Here is a 27,513-nt window from a genome sequence, read left to right on the forward strand (position 1 = left end):
CTCAAATAAATAAATAAAATCTTTTAAAAAAATATTTATTGCCTGTCCCCTCCTCCTCCATTTCTGATTTAATCGGTCTGAGGAATAGCTTGAGCATTAGATATTTTTAAAAGTTCCCAGCCACAGATGAGAACCAATGGTTTATGGCATTGTTGATTTGGGTTGGTAAACCTGTATCCTAACTAGTCCTCGCTAGGATGGGTTTTGGCTCTTAAAAAGCTGTGCCCAGGGGACAGTCACATTGCTCTTGCTGGACAGTTCTTCAAATCTGAAGTCAGATGACACTCCTCTTCCTAATGTCATCTTGTTCTGCCCTTCATTGGGCTGAGGGCTGATCAGGAGGAGAGTCAGACTGTAATCCTGAGATCTAATCTAGGAAGCAGGGGTTTTGGAGGAGGGGAGGGTTTGTGTGCACAGAGGGAGGAGAGAAGAGGTGACAAGCAGAGAAGCTGAGAACTAGGCAGCTTGAGGGAAGGCCAGGGGTCCGGTCATTATTCCTGAGCAGGGTGAGCACAGGGTGGTTATTCAGAGTTAAGGCTTGGCTGGTCAGCTGGTGGAGGGCCTCGTATGCCAAGCTCATGAATTTGACTTTTAAACTAAGGATGACCAGGAACCTTCAGAGGAGAGTAAGCAGGGAATAAATCGCATGGCCAGATTTGTGCTGTAAAACATTTTGTCCTATCAGTGTGAAAATCGGAGGTGGGGTGGGCAGTTTTGAGGTGCAGGGAAAGGTGATATATAGATGAATGCAACCTACTTGAGCCTGAAGTTTTACTAGACACGTTGTCGATTGACTTTAAGCTTTAATTGTCCTAGAGTTCTGACTGAATGCCCTGGTACTGTTTCTAGGCTGGTTCTCTCCCAACCTGCGCTGGCCCAGATTTTAGGGATCTGGAGGAGGGTTATAGGTCCCTCTAGAACAGCCCCTGCCCCTCAGGAATTGCCCCGGAGATACTAGCAGAACGACTCATGGCCCTACTGCTTTTTGTCTTGTTGGTGCCACCCAGAGTTCCAGCATGTTCTCTCAGCAATCTGGCTTGGGCTAGGCTACAGGAGAAGGTTGAAGCATAGCTAAGACCTTGCACACACTTCACCGCAAGTATTAGTGTGCATATGGATCACTTGGGGCTCCTGCTGAAATGTGGATTCTGACCCAGCAAGTCTGGGGTGGAACCTGAGATTCTGCATTTCTGCTGATGTTCCCAGTCCAGCAGCCACACAAGGCCCCACACAAAGCCTGCTCTTCTCAGCCTTAACTGCACCTGGAAATCACCTGGGAGCTTTAACAACTCCCAATACGTGGGCCCCACACCCAGTGGTTATGAGTTATAGGGCTGGAGTGTAGCCTAGCTAACGGCATTTTTTTTTAGAGGACCCAGCTTTTTAAAACTTCTGTCAAGATCGAGAAGAGGTGCTTTAGAATCACCTAGGGAGCTTTTTTAAATGTAGGTTCTAGAGTAACCATTATAGTTTAGTAAGCGCTGCTGGAGATACTGCTGCAGGTGAATGATACACTTGGAAGCTTCCCCCTAGGAAGATGCCTGAGGGCAGGGATTCCGGAGAAAAGGTTGTGGCGGGGAGGGGGCTGATTCTCAGAATTAGCAAGTGCCCCATTGGACCCCAGCCTTCTACAGCAGCAGGGCAACAAGGAGTAAATCACTTTTAAAGAAATAATCCCTTTACTTGCCTTTCCCACTAAGGTTAATATATCGGTGTGATTATTTCTGTAGAACAGACCCCAGAAGTAAAAGAAGAAGCTGCATGAAGAAGAATTAGCTTTCAGGTTAAGACAGACACCGACCAAAAAAGTCATTGAAATGCATCCCAAGTAAATCTTTTTGCCATCTAGTATTGGAGAAACGAGATCCCGTTGTGGCTTTCATTGGGATTTCGCTGATGAGTAGCGAGGTTGAGAGTTCTTTTCATTCATTCATTCATTTAAACATATTTACGACTCACCTCTGATTTGCCTGATTATACCCATCGGGGGTAAATCTTTACACTTCGTAACCCCCAGTTTCCTCCTCTATAAAATGGGGGCGGTCACATCTCCCAAGGTCGTTGTGAGGCTTAGGTGCGATTTCATGAAAGTGCAGTGCGGGCTCCAGGACTGGCCATGCAGCAGGCGGCCCAGAGCCCCGGGCGCAGCCGCTCAGCTGGGGGGCGGCGGCGGGCAGCCGTCACCGACCGGCGGAGGACCCGCGGCTGCCGCCACCACCTCGGGCTCCCGCGCAGCCTCTCCCCCGCCGCACGCCTCCCCTCCCCACCGCGCTCGCGCCCAGCCCGCGCTTCCGCAGCGGCCCCACGAAGGGACCCCAAACCCGGAGCCCTCGCGGGGGGACGAGGAGCCCCAGCCTTCCCTCGGTGTCTCGTCGCCCCCACGTGGCCAGTGTGAGCGCCTCCTCCTCCTCCCGGGGCCGGTTCCGCCCCGACCTTTCCAGGCGCCGCTCCCGGCTGCGCGCGAGCCAGACGCCGGGCCCCAGCCTGAGAATCCCGGGCGCATCCGCATAGCTTTGATCTCCAAACCCCCTGGCCACACTGCGCCCCGGCTCCCCGCGGAGGCAATCGAGGGTAGACTCGCAGGCTGCCCTGTTGACCGGCAGCTTGGGGTCAAAGTCCTGGAAGAAAGCAGGAATTAGCAAACACTAGCCCCTCGCCTGGCCCCACAGGCAGCCCCAAACTCCTCAGGATAACAAAGGACGCTCCTTGGTTGCTTTAATAATAACCCCACGTTCACAGCTGCATCACACGTTATCCCCACGTGATCAAATGCCAGCCTCTCTAGTCCTTGTCACATGCATATTCAGTATCTACATTTCTGTGCAATGGTTTGTCTTTCCTTCTTCATCTCCTGTTTCCTTCTTTTCTGCTCCTTGAGTACCCAACAGTAATAGCCAGCGGTTCTTTCTGTATCTTTCCCTCAGGGCTTATCATCATAGAATTGCATATATGCACATATTTGTGTGACTCTAACCCATACTGTCATTTGGTCCTCGCAATAAGTCTTGCCCAAATATGCCCATTTTGCAGTTCAGGAAACTGTGGTCATGATTTCATTTACCTATTTACTGAGTGCTTACTACTTGCCGGGTGTTTTTTGTGTTTTTTTTTAAGATCTTATTTATATATTTGACAGAGAGAGACACAGCGAGAGAGGGAACACAAGCAGGGGGACGGGGAGAGGGAGAAACAGGCTTCCCGAGGAGCAGGGAGCCTGATGCGATGTCCAGGACCCAGGATCACTACCCCAGCCGAAGGCAGATGCTTAACCACTGAGCCACCCAGGTGCCCCTACTTACCAGGTTCTGTGATAAACATTATATCTTTTACCTGAATCTTCACCACCTGTTATTTGCAGTTGAGGAAACTGAGAGCGCAAGGAAAATTGTAAACAAGTAAATAGTAATGTGGCCAACAGTGATGCCAAAGCCGGGTGAGGTCTTGTCACCTGTCACTCCTCCAAATGCCCTCTGGATTGAAGGGAACTCAGCGAGGTGGAATTGTTATGCTAAGAAGGTGGTGGGATGATGAGGGCATTATTACAAGCTCCCTCCTGTGTTACTCTAGTTATTTTGATAATTACCTTCCTTCCTTACATGCAAAACAGCAATGAGAAGATCTGAGTTGCGGAGGTCCTGGTAGAATTGAACGAGACCATGTTAAATCCTTCTAGACTATAGACCGGGATACAAAGATGAGATCAATGAACATACTGTAAATGCTGTTTATTGGTTTCCTTTTTCTTGTCTTGTTAATTTAATATTATTAATCCCTAAAATAGTGCATCCGATGGAAGAAGTCAAACAATACTGAAATGAAGTGAATTGAGGTGAATAATCTCCCCCAGCCCCCTCCCCCAACTCCAGTCTCCTGAAGTTAACCAGCGTGGCATTGGGTAGGGTGTGGGTACTTCTACACTTTCTGCCTTCAGAAGTACTTCATTTAGACAGATATAGAGGTTGTTGCATTTGGTAGCAGTTGTACTGTTCACACCCCTCTGCCACTTCAGATTTGTCATTTATCTGCTTAATAGACAGTTTATGATTCCACTTATGCTGCTGACTGGTCTGCATAATACCCATAGTATGACTCTATCCTTACTTACGTAGCCATGACCCTGAGTGTTTCTTCAAATGGAGACAGAACATCCTTCCCCTGCATAGCTTCTCGGTATCAGACCCTCTCCCTGCCTCTGGGCAAGTGTGTGACCTTTCTGGAGAGTGAACATTTTCCCAGGGTCCTCCTGGAGGCCCCCGAGCTCTGTGCCAGCAAACGACACCGTCCCTTCTCCTCTTCCCACCCACACTCTTGCTGCTAGCAGGACAGGAACTGATCCCAAAGTTGCCGTCACCCTGACAATGTTCTGTGGGTGCTCTTTAAAAGCTCGTGTTATTTCATACAGAGGCAGATAAGGAGCCATGCACTGAAGCATCCCCTTTGGAGAAATCCTTCACGATGCAACATTACAGCCCAGTGGCACAGGGTCCTCCTCTGGGCTGTTGGGCCAGCACCACGGTAATGGTGTCTTTCAGCTCCCACTGCCCTGGCCCGGGGCCTCTTACTCTCGCTGGATAAAGGCCTCCTGCCTGGGTCTCTGTCTCCAGCTAATTCCCCCTCCAGTCAACCCTGTTCCTCACTTGCCACAGTGATATGGGTGATCTTCGAATAGCCTGATGTCCTTTTTCAGCTCAGCCACTTTCAGTGGCTTCCCATTTCCTCCAGGATAAAGCCCCAGCTTTCTACCACAGAGTCCTGGGAAACTCGTCATTTTTCAAAGGGCACCTCTGTCCCCAAACCACACCCTCGTTCTTCTGGATTCTATCCAAGTTCTGGCATCCGAAATCGGGGAGCCAGCTTCTCCTTCACCTATGTTCAGTCAATTCTAGGGTCCTGGCCTTTCTGCCTCAAAAATGATCCTCAAATTCATCTATTCTCCCCACTCTCACTACTGAGAACTTTCTTCCTCATTCCTCCCCTTCCCCACAAGCCTTCCCCTGGGCTGTTCTTGCTGCCTTCCCATCTTTTTAGTGCGCCCCAGCATGCAGAGGACCAGAGCAGGAAGCCACTCTGCTGCTCAGAAGAGGGGGTGCTCAAGGGAGGGCTTAGGGATGCCAAGACTGTTGGGAGCAGTCGGGCACATACTGCCCCGTGTTTGTTTTAAGTCACTGTCCACTTGAATTTGAAAGCAACCTATGACAAAAGCATTATGAGACGTAGTGGGGTTGAATTTGATCATATCTGGTATGTTCTTGTCAGTCACATGTGGATACATGCTTTGTTGTTCTCATAATGTGTTGTCTGTTTGGAGGAGGGGAATACCTTTACAGGTTAAAGAATGTAGTTGTTTTTTTTTATCCCAGACCGCAACTATTTCTTGAGGGGGGGAAAAGGTGAAAACGAGCCCCCTGGTGGCAGCTTCTGCAGTTGCATGGGTACAATCTGGAGAGGGAAGTCTAAAGCAGGGCCTCCTAAATCTAGTTATGGAAAGAGCAAATGTCCCCAGAGGTGGACCAGAAAACATCCAGCGTTTCTGCTTAGCCCTTGACTTTTCCAGGAGTAGGACCGAGTCACTCTACGGCCCGTGGTTAGGTTGGAAACTTGTTCTGTCTCCCACTTTCTTGTAGAAATAGAATTGCTTTGGGTGCAAATGCATCCAGAGAAAAGTCATCTGTGAGAAACAATACGGAAAAAAGAAAACCACCCCCAACATCATAAATGTCTGCTTTTCAGTCTACTACTGGGAGGCAGAGGGCAGAACAGGTAGCTGGTTTTCGAGGTTCTCACGGTCCTCCTGACCTCGGGACCAGCACTCCCTTCAGTACTGGCGGAGCCTGGAACCTGGAAGATGTGCGTGTGCTTCCTCCTGGCACCGTGTCAGTAGGTGTGCGTGGATCTCCCACCGCAATCCGTCCCCTGCAGGCCCGGTTGGAGGTGGTGGATGCCTTGCCCTCCAGGGACAGCTGAGGAAGGAGCTAAAGGGGGCCCCATGGTGCCAAGTGTCCCAGCCTGTTGCTCCTCTCATTTAAATGGAAGCATAAGGCCCCCTTCCTTTAGGAAACTTCTAGGATGTGAGACTTCCGGTTTTCGCATTAGGATTGTTCAACCGTCTTTTCCCCGTTTTTGCCAAAAAGTTATTGCAGTCATGGGGACATTTCTTTCCCTTTTCATTTGGCCACCTCCTGAGGGCTGCAGCTGCGCCAGCCACAGCGTACATTCTCCGAATTCAACTCCACGGCCTTGTCATCAAGCACCAAGCTTTAGGCTAGATGCTGTTGGGATGACAGAAGGTGCGCCCCTACCCTCTAGGGCCTTGGCTATTAGGAAGGCTGATGTGCACCGGAGGACTGGCTCATCTGCAGCCTGACAATGCTAAGTGCTGGAGGGAGAGGCAAGTGTGGGGGCAGGGGGCTCGGAAAAGTGCCATAAAAGCAACAGCTTGAAGGGAGAGGTAGGGTGTGGCGTCAGGAGAAAGGCTTCTGGGTGAGGATGCAGCAGACGCTGTCCTGGCGATGCTGAGGACTTGCTGGGTCCCGCTGGCCCAGCCCCTACACTTCCCAGGCCTGCTTTCCTACAGCTAGCCAGCAAAGGCACACGCAGAATTCAAATGACAGAAGGCCTGGGGCGCCTGGGTGGCTCAGTCGGTGAAGGTTAAGGGGCTGACTCTTGGTTTCAGCTCAGGTGGTTATCTCAGGAGTTGTGGGATCGAGTCCCGCACTGGGCTCCAGGCTCAGTGGGGAGTCTGCTTGAGATTGTCTCTCTCCTTCTCCCCCTGCCCCCACCCCCCGCTCACATTCTCTCTAAGATAAAATAAATAAATCTTAAAAAAAAAAGGTCCAATTCTGTCATAAAAGAAATGTGCAAATCCTTAGACAGCTTGGTACAAGGGAGTAGGCAAAACCCTGACTGGAAACTGGAATACCTGCATTTGGGTCCTGGTTCCACTCTGGCTTTGTGGTCCTGGGCACATCGTAGCATCCTTTCTGGGACCCGAGTTTCACCAGAAGGAGAAGGGCAATAATGACGCCTGCCATGGCCAGCTCTCGGCGTTGTGACGGAAAGGGTCTACAGCTGGGACTGAGTGGTGTGCTGGGAAGAGATCAATAGGATGCCTTCCCCGGATGAAGAGGAAAGGGGTAAGGGGTCGGACGAGGCCGACCAAGAGATGAAGAAGAGAGAGGGAGATGGGCTGGCCGGGAGCCAAGCGGAACCCCGGAAGGAAGACCACGTCCAAGCTGCACCGTGCAGTAGAGAGCACAAATACCTGTGACATGCTTTTCCAGCTTACACACTGCTCATAACGTCGGGGGCAGACATTACTTGTGTGTAAAATGGAAGTAATCACGCATTTTCCGCCCCGACAGGTTGTGTCGGGTTGGTGAGTGCCTCGTCCGCCCAGCAGGCCCCGCGCCTCCCCAGGGGACGTGCCAGACACGCTGGGACCAGCACAGCCGGCACTGCCCCAGCCCTGGGCTCTGCAAGGTCTCCCTTCAGGGCGGGGTCCTCCTTCTGTCCCCGGTCCCCGGCACGGAGTAGGCATCGGGCGAATGCCACCTGTTTATGAGTCCGGTGACTTTTGAAAAAGACTTGGTTTTGTCACGTCTTTGGGAAAGAACAGAGAAGACACACCTGCTTGGAATAGGTTAGCAAAAGTTTTCTTGCAAGTAGGGTTATGACCCTTCCTAGACCCGTGATCCCATTTTATAAATTTGAAAAACTACCATTTGGGGCTAATTCCCCAAAATAAGAGTCAACTATAAATAATTTTTTGAAGTTTTATTAAATCACTTAGACTTGAAAGAAGTCACAATACTTAACACACTTAAGTGCGTTCTGTACACCACCAACCCAAATGGATTGAGTTCAGAATTTTTATAAATAAAAAATAAACATATTTACAGTGAAAAATAAAAACATGTTAGCAAGTTAGATGATGAAACTGTTATCTAGAATCAGTTTTGGGGAAGTACCAGCCTATAGGATTACACATAAAACATTTAAGATTTCATTATGTTTAAAAGTCCATAATTGAAGAAGTTAGTTGTAATATATGATTCATGTCTTACTACAGCTTTTTACTTCCCCAAACCAGAACTTTTGGCCAATTTACACAAAAAGCTTCATTTTCCCTTTATTGGAGGTAAAAGTACAAAAAAGCTCTTAAACTCTCCCTAGAACCATCTAAGGAATAAAGCTATTTAATGCTACAAATAACACTATAAAACTAGCTATGGACATAAACCATTATACAATTTGTGCTACTCGTCCTCCAAAATAGTGTGGATTCTTTCTTCATTTACACACCAGGACAAAAATGGAGTCAGCTTTTTTTGGAAATTAGTTTCAAAATCATCATCTTGTCTCTAGAAAGCATATTTCTAGAATACAGTTACCACACTATAGGAACTCTCTTCTGTACTATAAAAATATTTCCCTTTTAATTCTCTCTTTATATTTTAGGGATTGTTTCTACCTCCCCAGGCAAAGGTGAGGGCTATCAAGCTTGGCCAGCCAGTTTCAAGAGACCACTGAAGAAAAAGGACCACATATGATTTATGGATAGCCCTCTCCTGGAGTTTAGCAGTATAGAGTTGGCTCAAATTAGGTTATGTCCCTAAATCCAGTTTAAATATGACTTACAAAAAGTAGTCCCAAGTAAAATTGAGCAAAGAAAAAAATTTTCAAGTTCACAATTTTGGAGAGCCACATTCCTAAAAGGCTATTCTGTGTCACCTGTTAGGCGTGCAAATATAAGTGAAGGCTAATTGCTTGGCAAAGGGCTCTGGGAGTTGCTGGAATGTCTTGAATGTTTTGTTCCCGATGAACTCATGGAGCGAGACCTCTGTCTGAGTACTGTTTTTCCTGGAAGCTCCAAGTCTTCAAATACAGCATTTTCAATGATGGTGGTAGCTTCAGGCCGTTCCATGGGGGATGGAGAGAGCATGTCTTGAACCATCACATACTGAAATATAATAATCATTTCGAAATGAAGGGCCAGGTTTAGACCATGAAACAGTCCACTAAATCAGGAGTCAGAAAAGTTTTTCTGTAAATATATTAAGTTTGCGGGCCAGTTTCTGATGCAACTTCTCAATGTTGCCATTAAAGTACAAAAGCAGCCATAGACAGTAAGTAAATAAATGGGTACGGCTGTGTCCCAATAAAACTTTATTATAAAATTAGACAGCAGGCTGCATTTGGCCTATGGGACATAATTTGCCAACCCCTGTCCATTTTGTGGTAATTGGTTCTTTTCTAACATATAATAAAGGGTCTTAAGTCATATCCTTGAAACACAGACATAATCTGACTTTAAAAATGATTCCATTTTATAATTGCATGTGAATGTACAATTATCTCAATAAAAATTTCAATTAAAAATAATCATGCCAGAGATCAGTACCTAATCCCTTTTCTTGATTTTTTTTTTGAGCCCTTCTTAATGTAACATATATTCTTATAAGCCACCCTGGAAACTGATTCATCAGTTTTGCAAAATATATAACAAAGTAATTTTTAGTAAAACGTATTTCATTTTAGCTTAATGTATCTCTATATTATAAAGAACTTTTTTAAAAAAAATTTATTTTAAGTAGGCTCCACACCCAATGTGGGGCTTGAATTCACAACCCTAAGATCAAGAGTCGCACACTCTTATCGACTGAGCCAGCCTATAAAGTTCATTTTTTAATGCAGTCCTTCATTATAACTTACAATACTGACAGGTAAATTTAGACTTTTCCCAATTTGATAATTAAAAGACAGTCTAACTTACTTCAATTTAATTATTTAAGAAAATTCAAGATGTATCCATGTGTAAATTTTAAAATGATGTGTTTGTGGACCAAACATATTATGGAATAAAAATGACAAAAGTAACAAAAACAAACTTCCAAGGCTCATTACACACAACTTTTATCATCAGGACCAGCTTAGTTTTTCCTTCCTACTCTTCTGAGCAATTTTACTGTGTCACTCACTCTGAGTGCTTTAACTCCAATCAATGGAAATTAGTGACACCCTGCCCCCTTTTTAAAGAAAGGAGCCAGTGTTTAAGATCCCTCCCAAATTCACTAAAATAAAGAAATTAGTGGCACAGTCACAGCAGTAGCTCTATTGCCCCGAGTGTGCCAGGAGTTCAGCCTTTCTGAAGGGGAAGGAGGCTAGCACGTACAACCGGAAGTCACCCGGCGAGGACCACAGAAAACCCGGCCAAAGACCCCGCCCAGGACCCCGGCCCGAGTTCCCTCCCGTCTGTGATTTTAACAAGTTGTGTGCTCTTGGGATCAGGTCCCTTTCCTCTCTACACCTCTGGCTTCCTCATCTGTAAAATGGGAAACTGGTGAATTAACTGTGAAGGACCCTTTAAGTTCTAAATTTGATTCTCAAGAAAATAAAAGATTAGAATTATACAAACCTCACGAGGATATTTCTGAGTAAATAGTTGTGGAAATTTGAGATTTCTTACATCAGTTAAGATCTAAAAAGAAAGAAAAGTGTTACTTGCTTTTAAATGTTTTGATATATGGATCCATTTATTTAAATGTATTTTTTTGATACTCTAATGAAGTGACGAAGAAGAAAGGTTGAATATTAAACAGATGGAAAACTTATCAACGGCTTTTCCTGACCTGATAATCTACACTGAAGTACTTCATGAGCACAGATCTACATGCCATCAAATTATCAAAATCTAGAAAACAATTCAGATATAATTATGCTTTTATTGTACATATTATACTGACACCTGGATTTTAACTGAGAATGGACTGATTTGTGTAAAAAATAACTCATTCATGAGTATACATTTGTGCCCTTAAGTGGGCAACTTTTTCTATTAGTATCTAGCCTCTGTATTTGACATGAAAGAGTATATTCTTTCTTCCTCTCTCTCTCTTTTTTTTAAATAATCTCTATGCCCAACCTGGGGCTCAAACTCATGATCCCAAGATCAAGAGTCACATGCTCTTCTGACTGAACCAGCCAGGCACCCCTCTTCTTCTTCTTTTTCTTCTTTTTTGAGTGGGAAAAAAAAAAACAAAACCCAACAAAACCAAACCAAAAAAACCACTCAAGTCAACTGTGCTAATTACTGAGTATATAACTAAGCTTTTGAAAGTTCATTAGGAAATTTTCATACATATTATCACTCTCTTTATGTTCCAGAAGAGACAATACTTAAAGCATATAAATACACGAGATTCTCAGAGATAAAATACTGAATCCTAAAAAGAATGAAATGTTATAAAAAGGAACAATCTTGGACATTAAAAACTGGATTGTCAAAATACAAAATTAGGAAATTGGAATAACAAATTAAGGAAGTCTTGCAAAAACAATACACAAAGAGACAAACCAATGGGAAGTAGGAGAAAAAAAGATTAGGCATTTATAGGATTAAGTCAGGAGGTTCAGAAAAAGAAAGTGGAGAAGAATTTATCAAAAACTAACACAAGAAATTTGCTAGAACTGAGAGTCACATCTTCTAACTGAAAGGACCTACCAGTTTAAGTACAATAAATGGCGGGGGGGGAGAGGATCAATGAAAGGGCTAAATGTCATAACAGCACTGATAAAGGGAGAGCCCTAAGAGCTTCCAAAAAGGAAAATAAAACAGTTCCAAAGATCTCATGTCAAAGAATGAGGCACCAGCATTTCAGCAGCCTGAGTCGGGGGAGGAGCAGAGGGAGAGGGAGCAGCAGACTCCCTGCTGAGCAGGGAGCCCCATGCAGGACTTGATCCCAGAACCCTGGGATCATGACCTGAGCCGAAGGCAGATGCTTAACCAAATGAGCCACCCAGGCGCCCCTCTATGTTTGATTTTCTGAGTAACAGTCGAACTGTTTCCACAGTGGCTGCACCATTTTACATTCCTACCAGCAATGTACGGGGCTTCCAATTTTCTACATCCTTGCCAACACTTGTTATTTTCTGTTTTGTTTTGTTTATTACAGCTGTCCTAAACGCTATGAAGTAGTATCTCACTGTGGTTTTGATGTGTATTTCCCTAATGAATAATGATGTTATGCTTACTGGCCATTTGTGTATCTTCTTTGGAGAAATGTCTATTCAAGTCCTTTGCTCATTTTTTAATTGGGTTGTCTTTTTGTTGAGTCATAATAGTTCTTTGTATGTTCTGGATTACTAGAGCTTTATCAGATATATGGTTCACAAATATTTTCTCCCATTCTGTAGGTTGTATTTTTACTTTCTTGATAGGGTTCTTTGATGTACTTGTAACTATATAAATTTTGATGCCATATGATTCTGATTCTTTACATATATTGGACCTGTTTCATATCCTTCTAGAAGCTTTTAGAATGTTCTGCTAGTCATTCAGGTTTTTAAATTTTCTTCCTTTTTCCCCATTTATTGTACAGAGTACTTGGTACGTCCTTTTGGTTAGGAACATCTGAGCCTTTTGGTTCTATGTGAGAACTACATCCTCTTCTAGTATGGACAGAAGTCAACAGATAAGAAGTATAATTGATATAGAAATGGCATGATAAGGGCATAAACTTTGGAAATATGGAGGTATGTACCTGGGACAACGGTTAGAAATGCTGAGGGTGACAACCTATGAACGATGGGGAAAAATGTGACTGGCCTCCTTTTAAAGACTTCCAGTAGTCGTCCTTAAAAGCCATGGTCATGGTTTATTTTGAGAGGAAAAAAACACTAACTATACTTATTTGCCAGTTTTTAAGTGTATGAGTGTATGGGCACTTGCCCTCTAGAAAATTCTTTTCTGACCAACTATCCAACCGTGTCACTCCCTCTCCATCCCCATTACCCTGCCGTCCCCCTCACTTTGCACGTATTATAAATTTACTGAGTGCAGGATATTGTTATGATATTGTTAAAACAACAAGGAACATACAAGAAATTTTTGAAGACTGAGCTTGAGATGGAAGCAAATAGTCTACAAATCCTCCCTGTAATGCTCACATTAACTTTTCTATTTGCAGTGAACTGCTCTGCTGGCATTAAGGGTAACTTATTCTTCTTTTAAAATGCTTTCTTACGTAAACTTAAGAGTATTTTCTTTTTCCACCTTTTTCGAGTGGGGGGGAACTTACCCTGACTCTCTCCATCTGAGTGCCGAATGGGTACAGCAATTCAAACAGAATGAGGCCTAGAGAAAAGATGTCCACTTTATGAGAGTAGTTGTTTCCATGAATCTGAAATACCAATATAAAGAAGAAATCTTAGAAAAAAATTAACAGAGATCATAAAACTGGTAACCCGGCATTAGTGAATCCCAAAATTAACCTAGTCACTTCCTGGTCTAGAGGTAACTGTCCGGGTAAAAACGTTAGCAAAGAGTTAATGATCTCTGCAGCCTCTTTTCTTTAACTCACTACAGAAGAGTAATTAAACTACTCAGCATTACAGAAGGAAAGCCCAGGTACTGCTCGGAGATATGCATCAGTAAAAAAGGCCCCGCAGAAACCTGGAGCCTTGCAATGCTAAAAAAGTTTGTGGGAGCCAGTCAAAGCAGCTCAACTACCCCCGAGGTGAAGATTTTCAAAGCCAACACTATCTAAAGCAGATCTCTCATTTCTAATCATCTTAGACCTCACCCATTTTTATGAGAAAATCTTCATTACTCCAAACCACTAATCAACTGCGGTTAGCCCTCATTAACGCACTTAATTATGGACTGCTTTGCATTCTTAGTTGTATTTTACATGTGTCTATTTCTTATTGTTCACCACTAGATTATAAAGTCCTGGAGGGAAGGAACTGCCTCTTTGGTGTTCCCATCATCCGGCACTGGGCTAAGTATAGAGAAGGCCCTCAATAAAAACTTATTTGTCCAAATGAACAGAGGAATTGCAGCCCAACTACTCTATTAAACAAAGCCTCATTCAAATTAAAAGTGACCTCCTGGGACTCAGCAGAACCCTTTTATTTGTGAAAATTACCCTAGGCACATACTTGGCAAATGTTAGAGAAGGGCATCACTTTGAAACCGCTCCATAGAGGCATTTTTTTTTCCTTTAAGATTTTATTTATTTATTTGACAGAGAGAGACACAGCGAGAGAGGGAACACAAGCAGGGGGAGTGGGAGTGGGAGAAGCAGGCTCCCCGCTGAGCAGGGAGCCCGATGCGGGGCTTGATCCCAGGACCCTGGGATCATGACCTGAGCCGAAGGCAGTGGAAGGCAGACGCTTAACCAACTGAGCCACCCAGGTGTCCCAAAATATATTTTAAAACAATGTCTTAGTACAGCTTCTGAAGCTCGGGTAAGACAATTCATACAAAGTATTCTGAGAGACTTTTAAAGGGACGTTTTATAAAGTGACAATTTCTATATTCTTATATGTATATAAGAATGTAGAAAAATACAGAAGAATAACAAGCAAATTATTAAGAGAATTATGGCTGTCCATTTTTAACTACCATATTTTCACTACTGTGCGCTGTCGAGGGCAAAATTTCTCCAGCTATCCTTGATTTCCAGTATCTTCAACAACAACAAACATAGTATCACTTATGAACAAACATAGTTATCACTTATCACAGATCTCTCCCTTTCTCAGATGGCAACCCTTTCCTCCAACAAACACACACCCACGTGTGTGCACGTGCGCGCACACACGTCAGCCGCAAGCCGTGATATAGTGAACACAGCAGTGTATGGGGTGGCCAAGACCACCTAGTGTTTATGTTTTCGCTGACATTCACATTCACTCATCCACCAAACGTTTCTGCACACCTGCTGAATTCTAGCACCATTGCAGGTGTTGGGGATAAAGCAAAACAAGAGAAAAGCTAGGTCTCTCTTCTGATAGCTTATATTTTAGAGGGGAGGAAAAAACAATTTCAGAGAGTTAAAAATGCTGTGAAAAAAAATAAACAGTATAATGGGATCGATCCGGACTGGGAGTGGAGGGAGAGTCCTCTATTTCAAAGGGTGTTTGGGGCGGGGTGTGGGGGGCTGGGGGGGAAGGGCTCCCCACCTTCTCTCCTAAGCATCCAGATAGGAGTCCTTTTATTTAGTCATTCCCATTTTGTTTTCATAATACTTAAAAGTGTGAAGGTATACTCCCAGCCTCTTGAATAATTCTGAAAAAATAAAATAATGCTAAAAGCATTTTAGTATTAATTCTGATACATGCCTATGTAGAAAAATTGGAAAATACAAAAAAGTCCAAAATATTCAAAGCCCTCCACACAGAAGCAGTGGCTGCTGACATTTTCTGGCTCTTCCTTCTGATCTTTTTTCCTATGGATATGAGCATGTATTTACAGTATTTTCATATTTCATAGAGTTTTAATTTCCCCTTTCACCAAGTCCTGGCCACATCGTTTGACTGGAATGATTGAATTACTCAGGCCAATGGATTTCTTTTCCTCCTTAAGCCAGTTTGGATACCTTTGGTTGTGAATGATCAACTATGTATAACAATAGTCTCTTATAAATTAAAATCTCTGCTACATGTATCCTTGCTAATTTCTAAAGTTATTTGTGTTTTTTCCCTTTAAGTAGATTTGCTAGAGAGATTATCTTTTTTATTTAAAACTCTAAAAATCTACCATCATGTTGTGACTTTATTGTTCCACTGTTATCAGTTCTGGTATCAGTTCTTATTCGTGTTCAATTTGTAGCTCCTCGGCCTTCGAGGCAGAATACTGAATCATTTACACAGTAATGTGCTCATATAATGAAGGGCGTTCAAATAAAATAGAAGTTTGATAACTTCCTATGAATTTCCCTATTTTTCATTTCTTTCATTGTTTTCTTAATGCTTTGCATGAGCAGTTTTACCTTATTATCCACCGAACATTATTTAGGGAGGGTGTTTTAAATTTCCAGCTATCCAAAACACAAGCAAAACAAATAAAAACCCAAAATCAAATCACTATCATCTTTTTTTACTGCCTTGTGTTCACAAAAAGACATTTACAATGTCTGTTTTCAAATACTCATGTTTCCTTGTGGTCTTAGAAGTTTGAAATCAAAGTATATCTTATTTTAATTAGTTCATCAATAAATGTTCAAAGGCTAACTATATTTAAGGGCTAATATATATTTCATTTAGCTTCCCCCCCTTTTTTAAAAGATTTTATTTATTTATTTGACAGAGAGAGAGACAGTGAGAGAGGGAACACAAGCAGGTGGAGTGGGAGAGGGAGAAGCAGGCTTCCTGCGGAGCAGGGAGCCGGCCACGGGTTTCGATCCCACATGACCTGAGCCGAAGGCAGCCGCTTAACGACTGAGCCATCCAGGCGCCCCAGGGCAAATAACTTTTAAGAAACTATCACTTACAGGGGCGCCTGGGTGGCTCAGTCGTTAAGCGTCTGCCTTCAGCTCAGGTCATGATCCCAGCGTCCTGGGATCGAGCCCCGCATCGGGCTCTCTGCTCGACGGGAAGCCTGCTTCACCCTCTTCCACTCCCCCTGCTTGTGTTCCCTCTCTCACTGTCTCTCTCTCTGTCAAAATAAATAAATAAAATCTTTAAAAAAAAAAAAAAGAAACTATCACTTACTGAGTTTTGATGCACTAACAAAGACGAATATGCACAATTACCTGAGGATGCTATTAAATATTCTTCCCTTTCCAACTATCTGTGCAAGGTCAGAATTTCTTCATTTACTTTAGCCAAAATAACAGATCAACAGATTAAATGCAAAGGCAGATATGAGAATCTAACTCTTTTTGTTGTTTTAAGTAGGCTCCATGCCCAGTGTGGAGCCCAATGTGGGGCCTGAACTCATGACCCTGAGATCAAGACCTGAGCTGAGATCAGAGTCAGATGCTTACCTGACTGAGCCAACCAGGCCCCCAGAGAATCTAGCTCTTTAAAATAAGATATTAAAGAGATTTGCAAAAATGTAAACAAATGTCACTCGTCTTGCTAATTTGTTTTTATTCTGCAGAATATTTATTTTTCATAAAAATACCTTTAAGATGTGATAGGTTTAATATTGCTATTTTTAATACATAAAATTTTGGGGCGCCTGGGTGGCTCAGTCGTTAAGTGTCTGCCTCGGCTCACGTCATGATCTCAGGGTCCTGGGATCAGGTCATGATCTAAGGGTCCTGGGATCGAGCCCCAGATTGGGCTCCCTGCTCCGTGGGAAGCCTGCTTCTCCCTCCCCCACTCCCCCCTGCTTGTGTTCCCTCTCTTGCTGTCTCTCTTTCTGTCAATAAATAAGTAAAATATTTAAAATAAATAAATAAATAAATAAAATTTTTATAAATTTCTCTATTTTATCCTCTAATACAGCAAATATTGATAGATAAAATCCCATAAGAAAAACTCTTGGGTTCTCAATCATGTTTACAAGTATAAACAGGTATTGAGACCAAAAAGTTTGAGAACCACTGATGTAGAAGCATATATAAGCTTGTGAGTATCATTAGCTGGGCTGGGCATGCTTCTCTGATGCTCCCAGGATGCCCTGTTCCAATCACTCTTTCAGGCTGTCCTGTTCACAGTGCTTTTCCTTTGGAGACTGAGTATCCCCACAAGGCAGCATATTCCAGACCATCTACCTCTCTTTCCTGCCATGGTGCATTCTAGAAGTTGCTTGTGAATTACTGGAACGAGCAGCTCAGTAAAGGACCTCTGGCTCTAGCTGGCTCTGAAACAAGTTTTTACATAGTGTACAAAAGAAGGACTGGAGTTAAATTTGGGAGAGAGGCATTCAAAGTCTTCTTCTAAATTTCTGGTTGCTGTCAGGTTCTGGCTCAGGGGTGAGTGCATGTTTTATGCACTATGTTTTTCTTAATCCATCCCCAATTCAGGTTGTAGAAATTGTACCCTGGCTGTGTTGCCTGTGAACACTACTACCAGTTTTCGTAATTTTCAGATTTTATCTTATTCTAAGAAGAATGTGGATGGAGATTCATGGGGCATATCTAGCTTGCAGCCATGCTAACTAAAAAATCCATTGTTAATTCAGAAGGAAAAGAAAAAACTTGCCTGCTCTGGGCTCATATACAGCTTGGTCCCCACTTGTCCTGTGTGTCTGGCATATGCTGGCATTGGGGTCAGAACCATCTGCTCTTCCTCATCCTGGTCCATTTCAGTCACTAATCCAAAGTCTCCAACCTTGACCACATCGTCCACTGTAAAGAATATGTTGGAAGGCTGCAAAAAGTAAGACAGACAAAAGCATAATAGGTGTGCATGGAGAAGGAGAGAAAGTGAAGAAAATAATTTAAATAACTACAGAAGAGAAGTACAAGAAACTAGATATTCTCAAGCATTAAACAGACTAATAAGAAAATAAAAGCAATCCTTCAAAGCTAAGCAAGTACTGTTAGAGTAAGGAAAAGGGAAGGGTAGCAAAGGGAGTGAGCATTTATTGAACATCTATTTAAACTCTTAGAGAATCACATTCTCTAGGGCCCAGTCCTCAATCTTAGTATTCTATATACTCTCCTTTGGCAAGCTTTTTACGTTTATGACTGAAGCCATGATAATAATAGTAGTAATAACAGGAAATGCATATAGAGCACTGGCAATGTGCCAGGAGTTGTTCTAAGCAGTTTACTACTATTAACTCATGTAATACTTACAACCCTATTAGTCCTCTTAGACCCTCATTTTATAGATGTGAAAACTGAGGCCCAGAGAAGTTAAGTGCCCAAGGGTATCCGCCTAGCAAGTGGTAGAGCTGGATTCAAACCCAAGCGGTCTGGCTCCATAAGAAAAAGACTTCTGGTTCACGGCCACAGGACCAGCATTCAGGACAGTCCTTGCCCTAGGGTAGCTCATCGCTTCTATTTGATGAATGAATGAAATAGGCTGGCCTTTCGTTTGTGTCTGAGAGGGGGAAGTAGGCTACCAAGGAGAATAAGAGCTCTTCACTACAACCTTGTGCTGCTCTTCTAATACCCGGACGCTCGCATGTACTCCTAGACCTCTGTCCCCAGTTCTAAACTCTCATATGTAACTGTTTATAGGACACATCCAACCAGATGTCTCAAACTTGCCTGTGTGAATTATATCATCTTTCCTTCAGCACCTATTCTAACCGTGGCTAACATAACCACCATTAGGAGCCCTTAAAATAAGGAAAAAGGAAGCCATTTAGCTCATGAAACTGAATTTCATCAGGTTTCAAATACTGCCAGGCATAAAGCATTTTATTCCCGAACTCCAAAATACTATTCTACAATGCTGACTTTGAAGTAATTAAGTTATTGCATATAACCAAAGTCTATAGTAATAACCTCCTGCTCTCCCACAGATGACCTTATGTGAGAGACAACAGACCGCAATGCCTTAAATTTCACATCTCCTCCTCTCCCCTACCTTCTGGTGTCAGCTGTTATTTACTAAACACCATAACAGATTTTTTGGGGGGCGGGGGGTTCTCCAGCATCTATCCCCTGTGCTTCCATCAGAAATACCTTGACTTGACTTTGAGGACTCCCTTTTTCCCAACTGTGCAGCAACCCCGTGGTTCAGGTGGACGTTGTCCTGAGGTTACATCCAGAGGCTGTAGAAGTCAATCAGCACGATTCCATCCCCTGGCCAGGAGACTGATTTAGGGACGGATAGGTGTCCTTGGCTTAGCAATTAGAAGGAAACCCAGGACTCCTTATCAGTATTGGGAGAAAGAGATAGTTTTCTCCCATGCTCTTTTCTCCCCATGCCTATCTATCCAGCCACCTCTAAAGACTTATAACCTGTAGCCCTGAGAATTGCTGGCAGCTATCCTGGGACAGTGAGGGAGAGCATGCCTGAAAATGGAAACAAGAAATGGCGATGGGGCAGTGGGCAAATTCTGGGTACATCACTTGATCCTAGATAAAGCTTTCCCTGAATCTTGGACACTTCAGTTACATGGGCCAATAAATTTCCTTTGGGCTGCAAACAAAAGACTATTCAAAATAAAATGATAGGAGCATACAGAATGTGTCAAGCATTGTGCTAAGGAAATAACAGGTGAATAAAACAGGCAGGGAAACCAGAGGATAAATAATACAAGTGTGATGAGAATTCAAATGAGAAATACCAGGCTCTGTGAGGACCCGCTGTATTTAAGGAACTGCAAAAAGCCCAGCGTGAAGCTCAGCTAGAGGGAAGAGAAGAGACTGGAAGGAAGTCTGGAGAATTGGGGGCTGGAAAGTGCCAATGACAAAAACTGAGTAAGGAATAAAAGGGGGGGGGTGGCCAGAAGGTTTAACATGAAGCTCAGAGACTTGGGTCAGAATGAACAGAATGCAGAGCTGTTTAAACTGGGAATAGAAATCTTGGGAGGTAATTTTTCTGGCATCCTAGAAATCTTTAAAAACAATATATCCTTATAAAGGAATCAAACTTTTTGATTTCTAGAAAAACTTAGGGGAAATTAATTTTCTTCCTGGAATTTTTTTGGTACATAGACAAACACATAAAAAAATCTTTAGACCATACTGTAGCATCTAACAAATATTCACTAATATCTCATTAACATTATAAAATCAGAAGGATACTCATTATTAATGAAAACATAATTACATTGCCTTTCAACTTGGCATTTTGTGTGTATAGTAAGAGCTAAGTACAAAAAGAATGTGTATATCAGTTAATTGTTTCTCACCAAATGATAAAGGTTTACTATATTCAAATAGCCAGCCCTCTCAAGTTAGTATCTGGCTTCTCCTTTCCAACCAAAAGAAATCATCTCTGAACTTTTCCTTCAGTGCAGAATAATTCCTGGTAGTCAGTTTGGGCCCACATCAAAATCACTGAAGCACAGTGATTATATATAATTCAATAACAATTACTTTGGAAAATAGGAACTAATTCTAATTCTTATCCCCCTTATTCCAAACTCTTACAATATATTCAAGGACTAAAACATGTACTGCTGATATGAGAAGAAAATAACTTGTCCAAGTAGTTACTTTGGTGCCTGAAACAAAAGTTTTTGGCTACACAAAAACAAAACTGAAAATACTTCAAATCAATAATTTAAGCCACTTCCGTCAGAAAAGTACTTATATATTCACTATACATTTACTGATGATCACTATGAGCATCTGAAATACAGCAGAAATTAGTCAAGTAAGAGTTCCATATACTTATTTCAGAAACACATACGTAGGATATATTGAGTATTTTAGTAAGAATCTTATATAATTTAGCGTATCACATTGCCACAATATTCAATATTGTATATACTGAAAACAGAATCAAAGGCTTTAAAGCTGCAAATAACCTGGCTAACTATTTGCTTTCTTTCTCCATCCAGCTTCTCACGCCCTTCCCCAGAGCCTAAATCATTCAGGAATCAATTCAGAGCTGGCTAATGAAGCAAACTATGTGTCTCCTTCCACTTGGGTCCCTTTCACCATGCTACTTGGGGCCCTCGAGAACTTATGTCAGGGTTACCCAAAGCCATAGGAAAAACAGGGTATATCTGCTCACGGTGGATTTGTCTTTTTAGCCAGAGGACCGGGAATACTTTTTACAGTAAAATGAACATAAACACATCACAGAAGAGAAGACTTGCTCTGCCTGAAGTTTTCAAACCACGAGACTTTTTTCTGTAGCAGGTTTCTTGGGCTACTTCCCCAAGCCTCTGCTCCCCTCTCTGATTGATAACCTTTCCTCTCCTTTGCTCTTCAGGGCACTTCAGTTAAAATCTGACAAGTACCGAAAGTACTGCTCTCAATCACAGCAGGTCAGACCGAAACCCTTGGGTGAGGTTCCACGAATACAGACCTTGAGGTCCCTGTGCATGAGCCCTTTACTGTGCAGAAACTCTACGGCCTCTGCGATCTGCAGGAAGATGTGCAGACACACACTCCTCTCTCTCTCCTCTATGGTGCATCGGCTGTTCATCCAGTCTTTGAGGTTTTCCTTTCTGCAGAGCTGCATCTGAATGTAAAGATATACCTTTGGGGAACTGGGCTGGAGTTTTTCTGCAGTGTTTTTAGTGAGATCTAAACTTAAAGTGGTCGGTCTTGGAGGAGAAACAGAGAAAGTAGGTTTAGAAGAAGATTTGCTACTGGAATGCTTGAAAGTAGTTAGTTTATTAGCACAATGGTTGCCAATATGCAGTCGCTTTGTTTTGAGCTCTTCTTTACTGGACGCGTTATCACAGCCAGAATCTTCAAATACTATAGAAGAGGATGTTCTCTCCCTTGACCTTTCATAAAGAGAAGCTCCAGAAGGACAAAGTTCAAAGGAGTGCCCCTCATCATTGCCATCCATAGTACCATCTTCCACATCGCATTCCGTAAGACAACTGTCTTGGAGGTTGCATGCTGCATCCATGGACTCACTGGTATCTCCACGGTCCATTCCTGAAAATTCCAGTGGAGAGAACTGACTCTCAGATGAACTTATCTGGCCACAGGAAATCCCTACTGAAAAAGACCTCCTTTGTGAAGAAGGAGCTATGATTTCAATATGTTCCTTTGTAGAGAAAGGATCCATTCTGCGTATTTTAACCGATGGTGCATCCATTGGACTAGGAGAACTGAGTGGCCAGTCTGTGCTAAAAGTGGGAGAGATACAAAGGAAAGAGAGGGAATATGTGCTGATTAAATGATCTGAAGCACAGTCTTTATTTTAAAAGCTTCATCTATAAGAAAGCAGGTACCGAATGACAAACAACACACAGATGAAATAAAAGCATGCTATATGAGACAAAGAACGTTATATTCCATCCATTTCTTCTAAAAAATTTCAATTGGAAAGCTTAATTTTAGACTTGAAACAGTTACCTGGGACTGTCATGCCAGAGCAGCCAGGGCCTTTATGCAAAACACAAAGCACTGAGGGACTGCCATGGACAAGGCTGCTGAGTGGCCATGGTTCACGAGCCCTTGTCCAAATTAGGGCAGCAGCTTACAGGGCCCTGCGCCACGGGGCCACCTCACTTGGTCCTTCTGTGGTTTGGCTATTGACTGTGTCTATAAGTGTCATCTTAACATGTTACTTCACGTGGATCTAGGGCTGTGTTTGGTACTTTTAGGTAGGAATTTTACTGGTAAATGGTCTATATGCAGCCTGCTTCCTCTTTGTTCTCATTTACTCATTTTTAAAAGAGCCTTCCTTCCTGTAGCAGAGCATACTTAATATGGGAATTATCTTCAGGTTGCCCAAGTTTAAGTATTTTTAACTGCAAATAGCTTTAAACTAGTTTAATAGTTTTAAAGGAATTGTAAACTGTTAACTACCGAGAAACTGAAAATCTAAAATAAAAAAGTGGTAATGAAAGCAGACAAAACCTCTTAAAAATTTTAGAAAAGCCACCGTAAATCCCTTAGCAATTTACAATTCATACAGCCCTATCTACAAATAATTTTTAAAATTCATATTCTAAAAAATAAACTTTTCTTTCTTTTTTTAAATAAACTTTTTAATAAGTGGCTAGAGAATGTTCCAAAACATGACAGAGAACAGCATTTTTTTCCTAAAATAAACAAGCAAAATTCATCTCTAGTTATAGAAATGATATTTTATTCACATAAGCAAAAAACCAGCCTAAAAGTACTAGATTTTAAGTCTATGTCTAACCAAGTTACCTTTCATCTTTCAGCCAAATTTCATCCATTTTTTCTTGCCACTTCTCTGGTGGTGCTTCCAACCAAGCATTGAAATATCTAACAATCCCTGGGTGGTCAAGCTTGGCTAAGGCTTTAACTTCTCGCATTACCTTTTCCCGAGCCAACTCCCTAAAATACAGAGACAAAGACAATACTGAAGGTTGCTTTTACCTGAAAAAGTAATCATATCTCTAGTGAGAAATAAGAAAATAAAATTCTCTCTTGAATCTAAAATTAGAAACAGATGAGTTAGCCCTAGTGGTACAATTCTAAAAAGCCACACGGTAGGTTTTGTAGTTTAAAAAATACATGTATTTAGGTTTAAAAAATACATGTATTCCTTCTAAATATAAGTGCTACGAACACATTGCCTCATTCAAACAAAGCTTTCCTGGATGACTAAAAATAAATGACTACAGATCATTACAGTTATAAAGACTGCTTAATGTTAAATCAATAAGAGGATGAATAGGTATACGTGAAGTATTTGGAAAACAGCTCAGGATGGCAGCTCAGAACGATGGAGAACGACCCTACTGGTACATATGTAATTGGCACATATTACCATCCAAAAAACCTGTATTAGCAGGTTTGTTTGTTTAAAGCAAGCCTCAAATACTGACTATCACAGGCAATGAAGTTTAATTAGAAAAGCATCTGGATTTGATTTTCTGCTTTCACAGCTTTTCTGGTCGATCTAATCTCACATTTCTAGGGATCCCACTAACTATTCTCTATACCACCTCCAAGTGCTTTTCCTTGAGCCTTTGTCAGGCCATTTTGTGTAGCTGGCCATCCCCCGCCTACACATCTGTCTACTGAGCAACAGGCTACTCTTGAATACCCAGCACAAATGTCACCACCTCCAAAAAGCTTGCCTTCCTTGATTTCAGTTACATCTGCACTTTTTCATGAGAAGCTATTTACTAATCTAAGCCACCAGGTCACAACCTTCCTTGCATTGTAGTTATTTGAGTATATATGCAAAAGCCTCAGAGTTATTGGTTCTTGGGGGCAGAAGCTTTGCTTAATTTCATATCCTATGTGATGCCTTGCACATATATTTAAACTACTCAAAAATTATATACCAAGGAAAAGAATTAGTCCCAAGGAAAAGAATTAGTACACAAATCCATCCCAATCTTGTGTCCCTAACTGTTGGACAGAATGTTTAAGCAGTTACAAGGACAACAGAGCAATTCGTACACATTTAATCAAGACTCAGTAGGAGCTTACAGGCGCCTCAGTGGCTCAGTCAGTTAAGCGTCTGCTTTCGGCTCAGGTCACGATCAGGGTCCTGAGATCGAGTCCCGCATTGGGCTCCCTGCTTAGTGGGGAGTCTGCTTCTCTCTCTCCCTCTGCCCCCCCCCGCTGCTCCTGCACGCTCTCTCTCTCTCTCTCACTCTCTCTCAAATAAATAAATAAAAAGTCTTAAAAATAAAAGAATCAATAGGAGCTTGAGTCATGATCCCAGGGTCCTGGGATTGAGTCCCATATCGGGCTCCTTGCTCAGTGGGGAGCCTGCTTCTCCTTCTGCCTGCCACTTCCCCTGCATGTGCTTTCTCTCTCTCTGACAAGTAAATAAATAAAATATTAAAAAAAAATAAAATAGATGGAAAAGAAGGCATTACTCAAAGCCCATCATCTTAAGCATGACACTGTTCTGAGTTAGAAATGCTACTTCTGGGAATCTATCCTATGGAAACAGATGTGGTCAAAAATTTATATAAAAGATGGACACTGCAAAGTTGTTTTTAACTGCAACAAATACGAAACCCAAATGTTTAACAATAAGAAACAGTTAAACAAAATATTTCCTATGTATCAACTGGACTAATACCCAGCCATAAAATACTTCGTTTATTTTAGCATTTATACTCTTAATAACATGGAAAATGCCAAGGATACAATAAAGGAAGCAACAGATTAAACTGTATTGTATTGGTAGCTATGCTACTAACTAGGTACATTTATGATCAGAAAAAAAAAATCAAAGGAAATACCCAAAAATGGTAATAGTGAGCATTATTGGGAAGAGAAGACACAGATGATTTTTGTTTTACTACTTTTCCCTGTTTTCCACAATATATAGATTATTTTTAAATGGTGCTATGTAGTAAATATGATTGTCACCATAATCCACTGCGGAGAAGTCCTGAGTGTTTAAGAATCAAAAACAGGGGCAGATTTTTTTAAGTTGAGGCAAAGCAATCTAAATAGATCACCCCTTTTCGACGGGTGGTTATCTGGTGGCACTTAGAAGCTAAGATTCAGAAGGTCAGAAACTCTTTTCTATAGGATGAACGGAGTATAGCAAGAAGGACATATTGCCTATGAGATGAGCAATATGGCGCTAGTTGCAAGCCCACTAACAATGCCCTCCCTTACCTGTTGGGGAGGCGAATTCTCTTGATAGCATAATTGCAGTCATCTACTTTGTTTCTGGCTTCAAAGACGACTCCAAACCCGCCACGACCCATGCACTGAACTGGTTCAAAATCTGTTAGATAGCTTAAAAAAAAAAAAAAAAAGGAAATTTAATAAGGCAATAGTTCAATCTTACTTTATGATGTATAAAAAGTACATAAACTCAGTGAGTCTCAGAGAACTTATTTTTTTAATAGAGATTATAGTTTAAATTTGACTACTAGTATTCTTTGTTCCAAAATTTTTCCTAGAAAATTTATAAAAAATAAAAAAGTTTCTGTTCAATTGGGAATCGCCTGTTAATCACTTGTTCTTACAGCAACTGTACTACTGATCTAACCTGTCCAGAACTTTCCATCACCTACCAAAATATTCTATCCTTCGTTCTCTAAACTTTTGCCTCCTGTGGCATTCTGCACTCAGTTAGAAAAACATAGCTTAGGGGCATCTGGGTGGCTCAGCCAGTTAAGCATCCTGCTCTTGGCTTTGGCTCAGGTCCTGATCTCAGGGTCCTGGGATCAAGCCCAAGTCAGGCTCCACATTCAGTGGGGAGTCTGCTTGAGGATTCTCTCTCTCCTTTTCCCTCTGCCCATTCCCCCTGCCCTCCACCACATGCACTCTTTCTCTTTCTCAAATAAATAAATCTAAAAAAAAAAAAAGAAAAAAAATAGCTTAATCTTATGTCAGTGCCTGTAAATTTTATGGAAAAAAATGTAATCAATCCTATTATTTATTTTTTTTTTTTAGCCAGAAATCTTTCTAGGAGCCAAAGTTGTGTGAAATTGGCTGGGTTGCCTCATGAGTCAGTATGCTCATCACCAGAGGAATTCAGACAGAAGCTGACCCCGCATCTGTGACTTACAGGCTGACCTGCACATTGTAGCCTCGTCTCCTTATGCGCCTGACTTCTTCGCTCTGCACTCTAGATTTCAGCTGACTTGCACCAGGCTCTCTTGCAACTTTGGGGCTTTTGCTTCTGCTATTTACTCTATTGAGACGGCCTACTTCTTTGTACTTAATGAAACTCTGTTTTCCCTTCATTCTGCTCATCTTGCCACCACTGTGGAGCCTTCCTAGACCCCTGTCTTAAGTTCTCATAGCACTTTGCACATAGCTTTTTGGACTATTTAAACATAATCTCAATATTTCGCGGGTATCTGTATTCAGCTCACTCTCCCCACTGCCACTGCATTGTGGGGGCCTTGAATGCAGGAAAGCATTCTTGCTTCTTTTTGTATTTCCAGAGCTTGCGCCTACCTGGCAAATAGAGGGTCTAACAAATCTCCATCAAATAATATATGAAAAAATAAATGAATGCATGCATGCTATGGAAGTTGTTCTTTCAGCCATATGGAGGAGAGTTGAATTCGATTATCTTTACTGTCTCTCATAAGGCTAAGTTTATTACTTTATGATTTGCACACTCATATTAATTTAGTAGTTGGCTTAGCTGGGTAGAGCATTGGAGTTGAGGAGAGGCAATCGATCCCAATCCTCCATGGGCCAATTACCTTCACAGAGAATGAAGAACAATAATCTGTATCCCTAAAAACAGCCAGTCAAGGCACTTTGATACAGATCC

General features: G+C 42.1%; 1 protein-coding gene across 2 annotated transcripts in view; it reads right to left on the bottom strand.

Annotated features, from left to right (window-relative positions):
- Window positions 1-7,758: 7,758 nt before the first annotated feature.
- EIF2AK3 (eukaryotic translation initiation factor 2 alpha kinase 3) overlaps window positions 7,759-27,513 on the bottom strand; it is a 66,143-nt gene continuing 46,388 nt past the window's right edge. For both annotated transcript variants that reach the window (XM_006741158.3, XM_081796752.1), the window contains exons 11-17: window positions 25,893-26,015; window positions 23,484-23,633; window positions 21,673-22,450; window positions 17,935-18,102; window positions 13,077-13,178; window positions 10,415-10,477; window positions 7,759-8,959 (exon numbers count right to left, since the gene is read on the bottom strand). In XM_006741158.3, coding sequence (XP_006741221.2) covers window positions 8,759-8,959; window positions 10,415-10,477; window positions 13,077-13,178; window positions 17,935-18,102; window positions 21,673-22,450; window positions 23,484-23,633; window positions 25,893-26,015 — 1,585 coding nt within the window. In that variant the 3' untranslated portion in view covers window positions 7,759-8,758. The remainder of the gene's footprint in view (window positions 8,960-10,414; window positions 10,478-13,076; window positions 13,179-17,934; window positions 18,103-21,672; window positions 22,451-23,483; window positions 23,634-25,892; window positions 26,016-27,513) is intronic.

This window comes from Leptonychotes weddellii, chromosome 10, assembly GCF_054177405.1.
Source record: "Leptonychotes weddellii isolate Sample4059 chromosome 10, ASM5417740v2, whole genome shotgun sequence".
In the NCBI taxonomy this organism is placed as follows: Eukaryota; Metazoa; Chordata; class Mammalia; order Carnivora; family Phocidae; genus Leptonychotes; species Leptonychotes weddellii.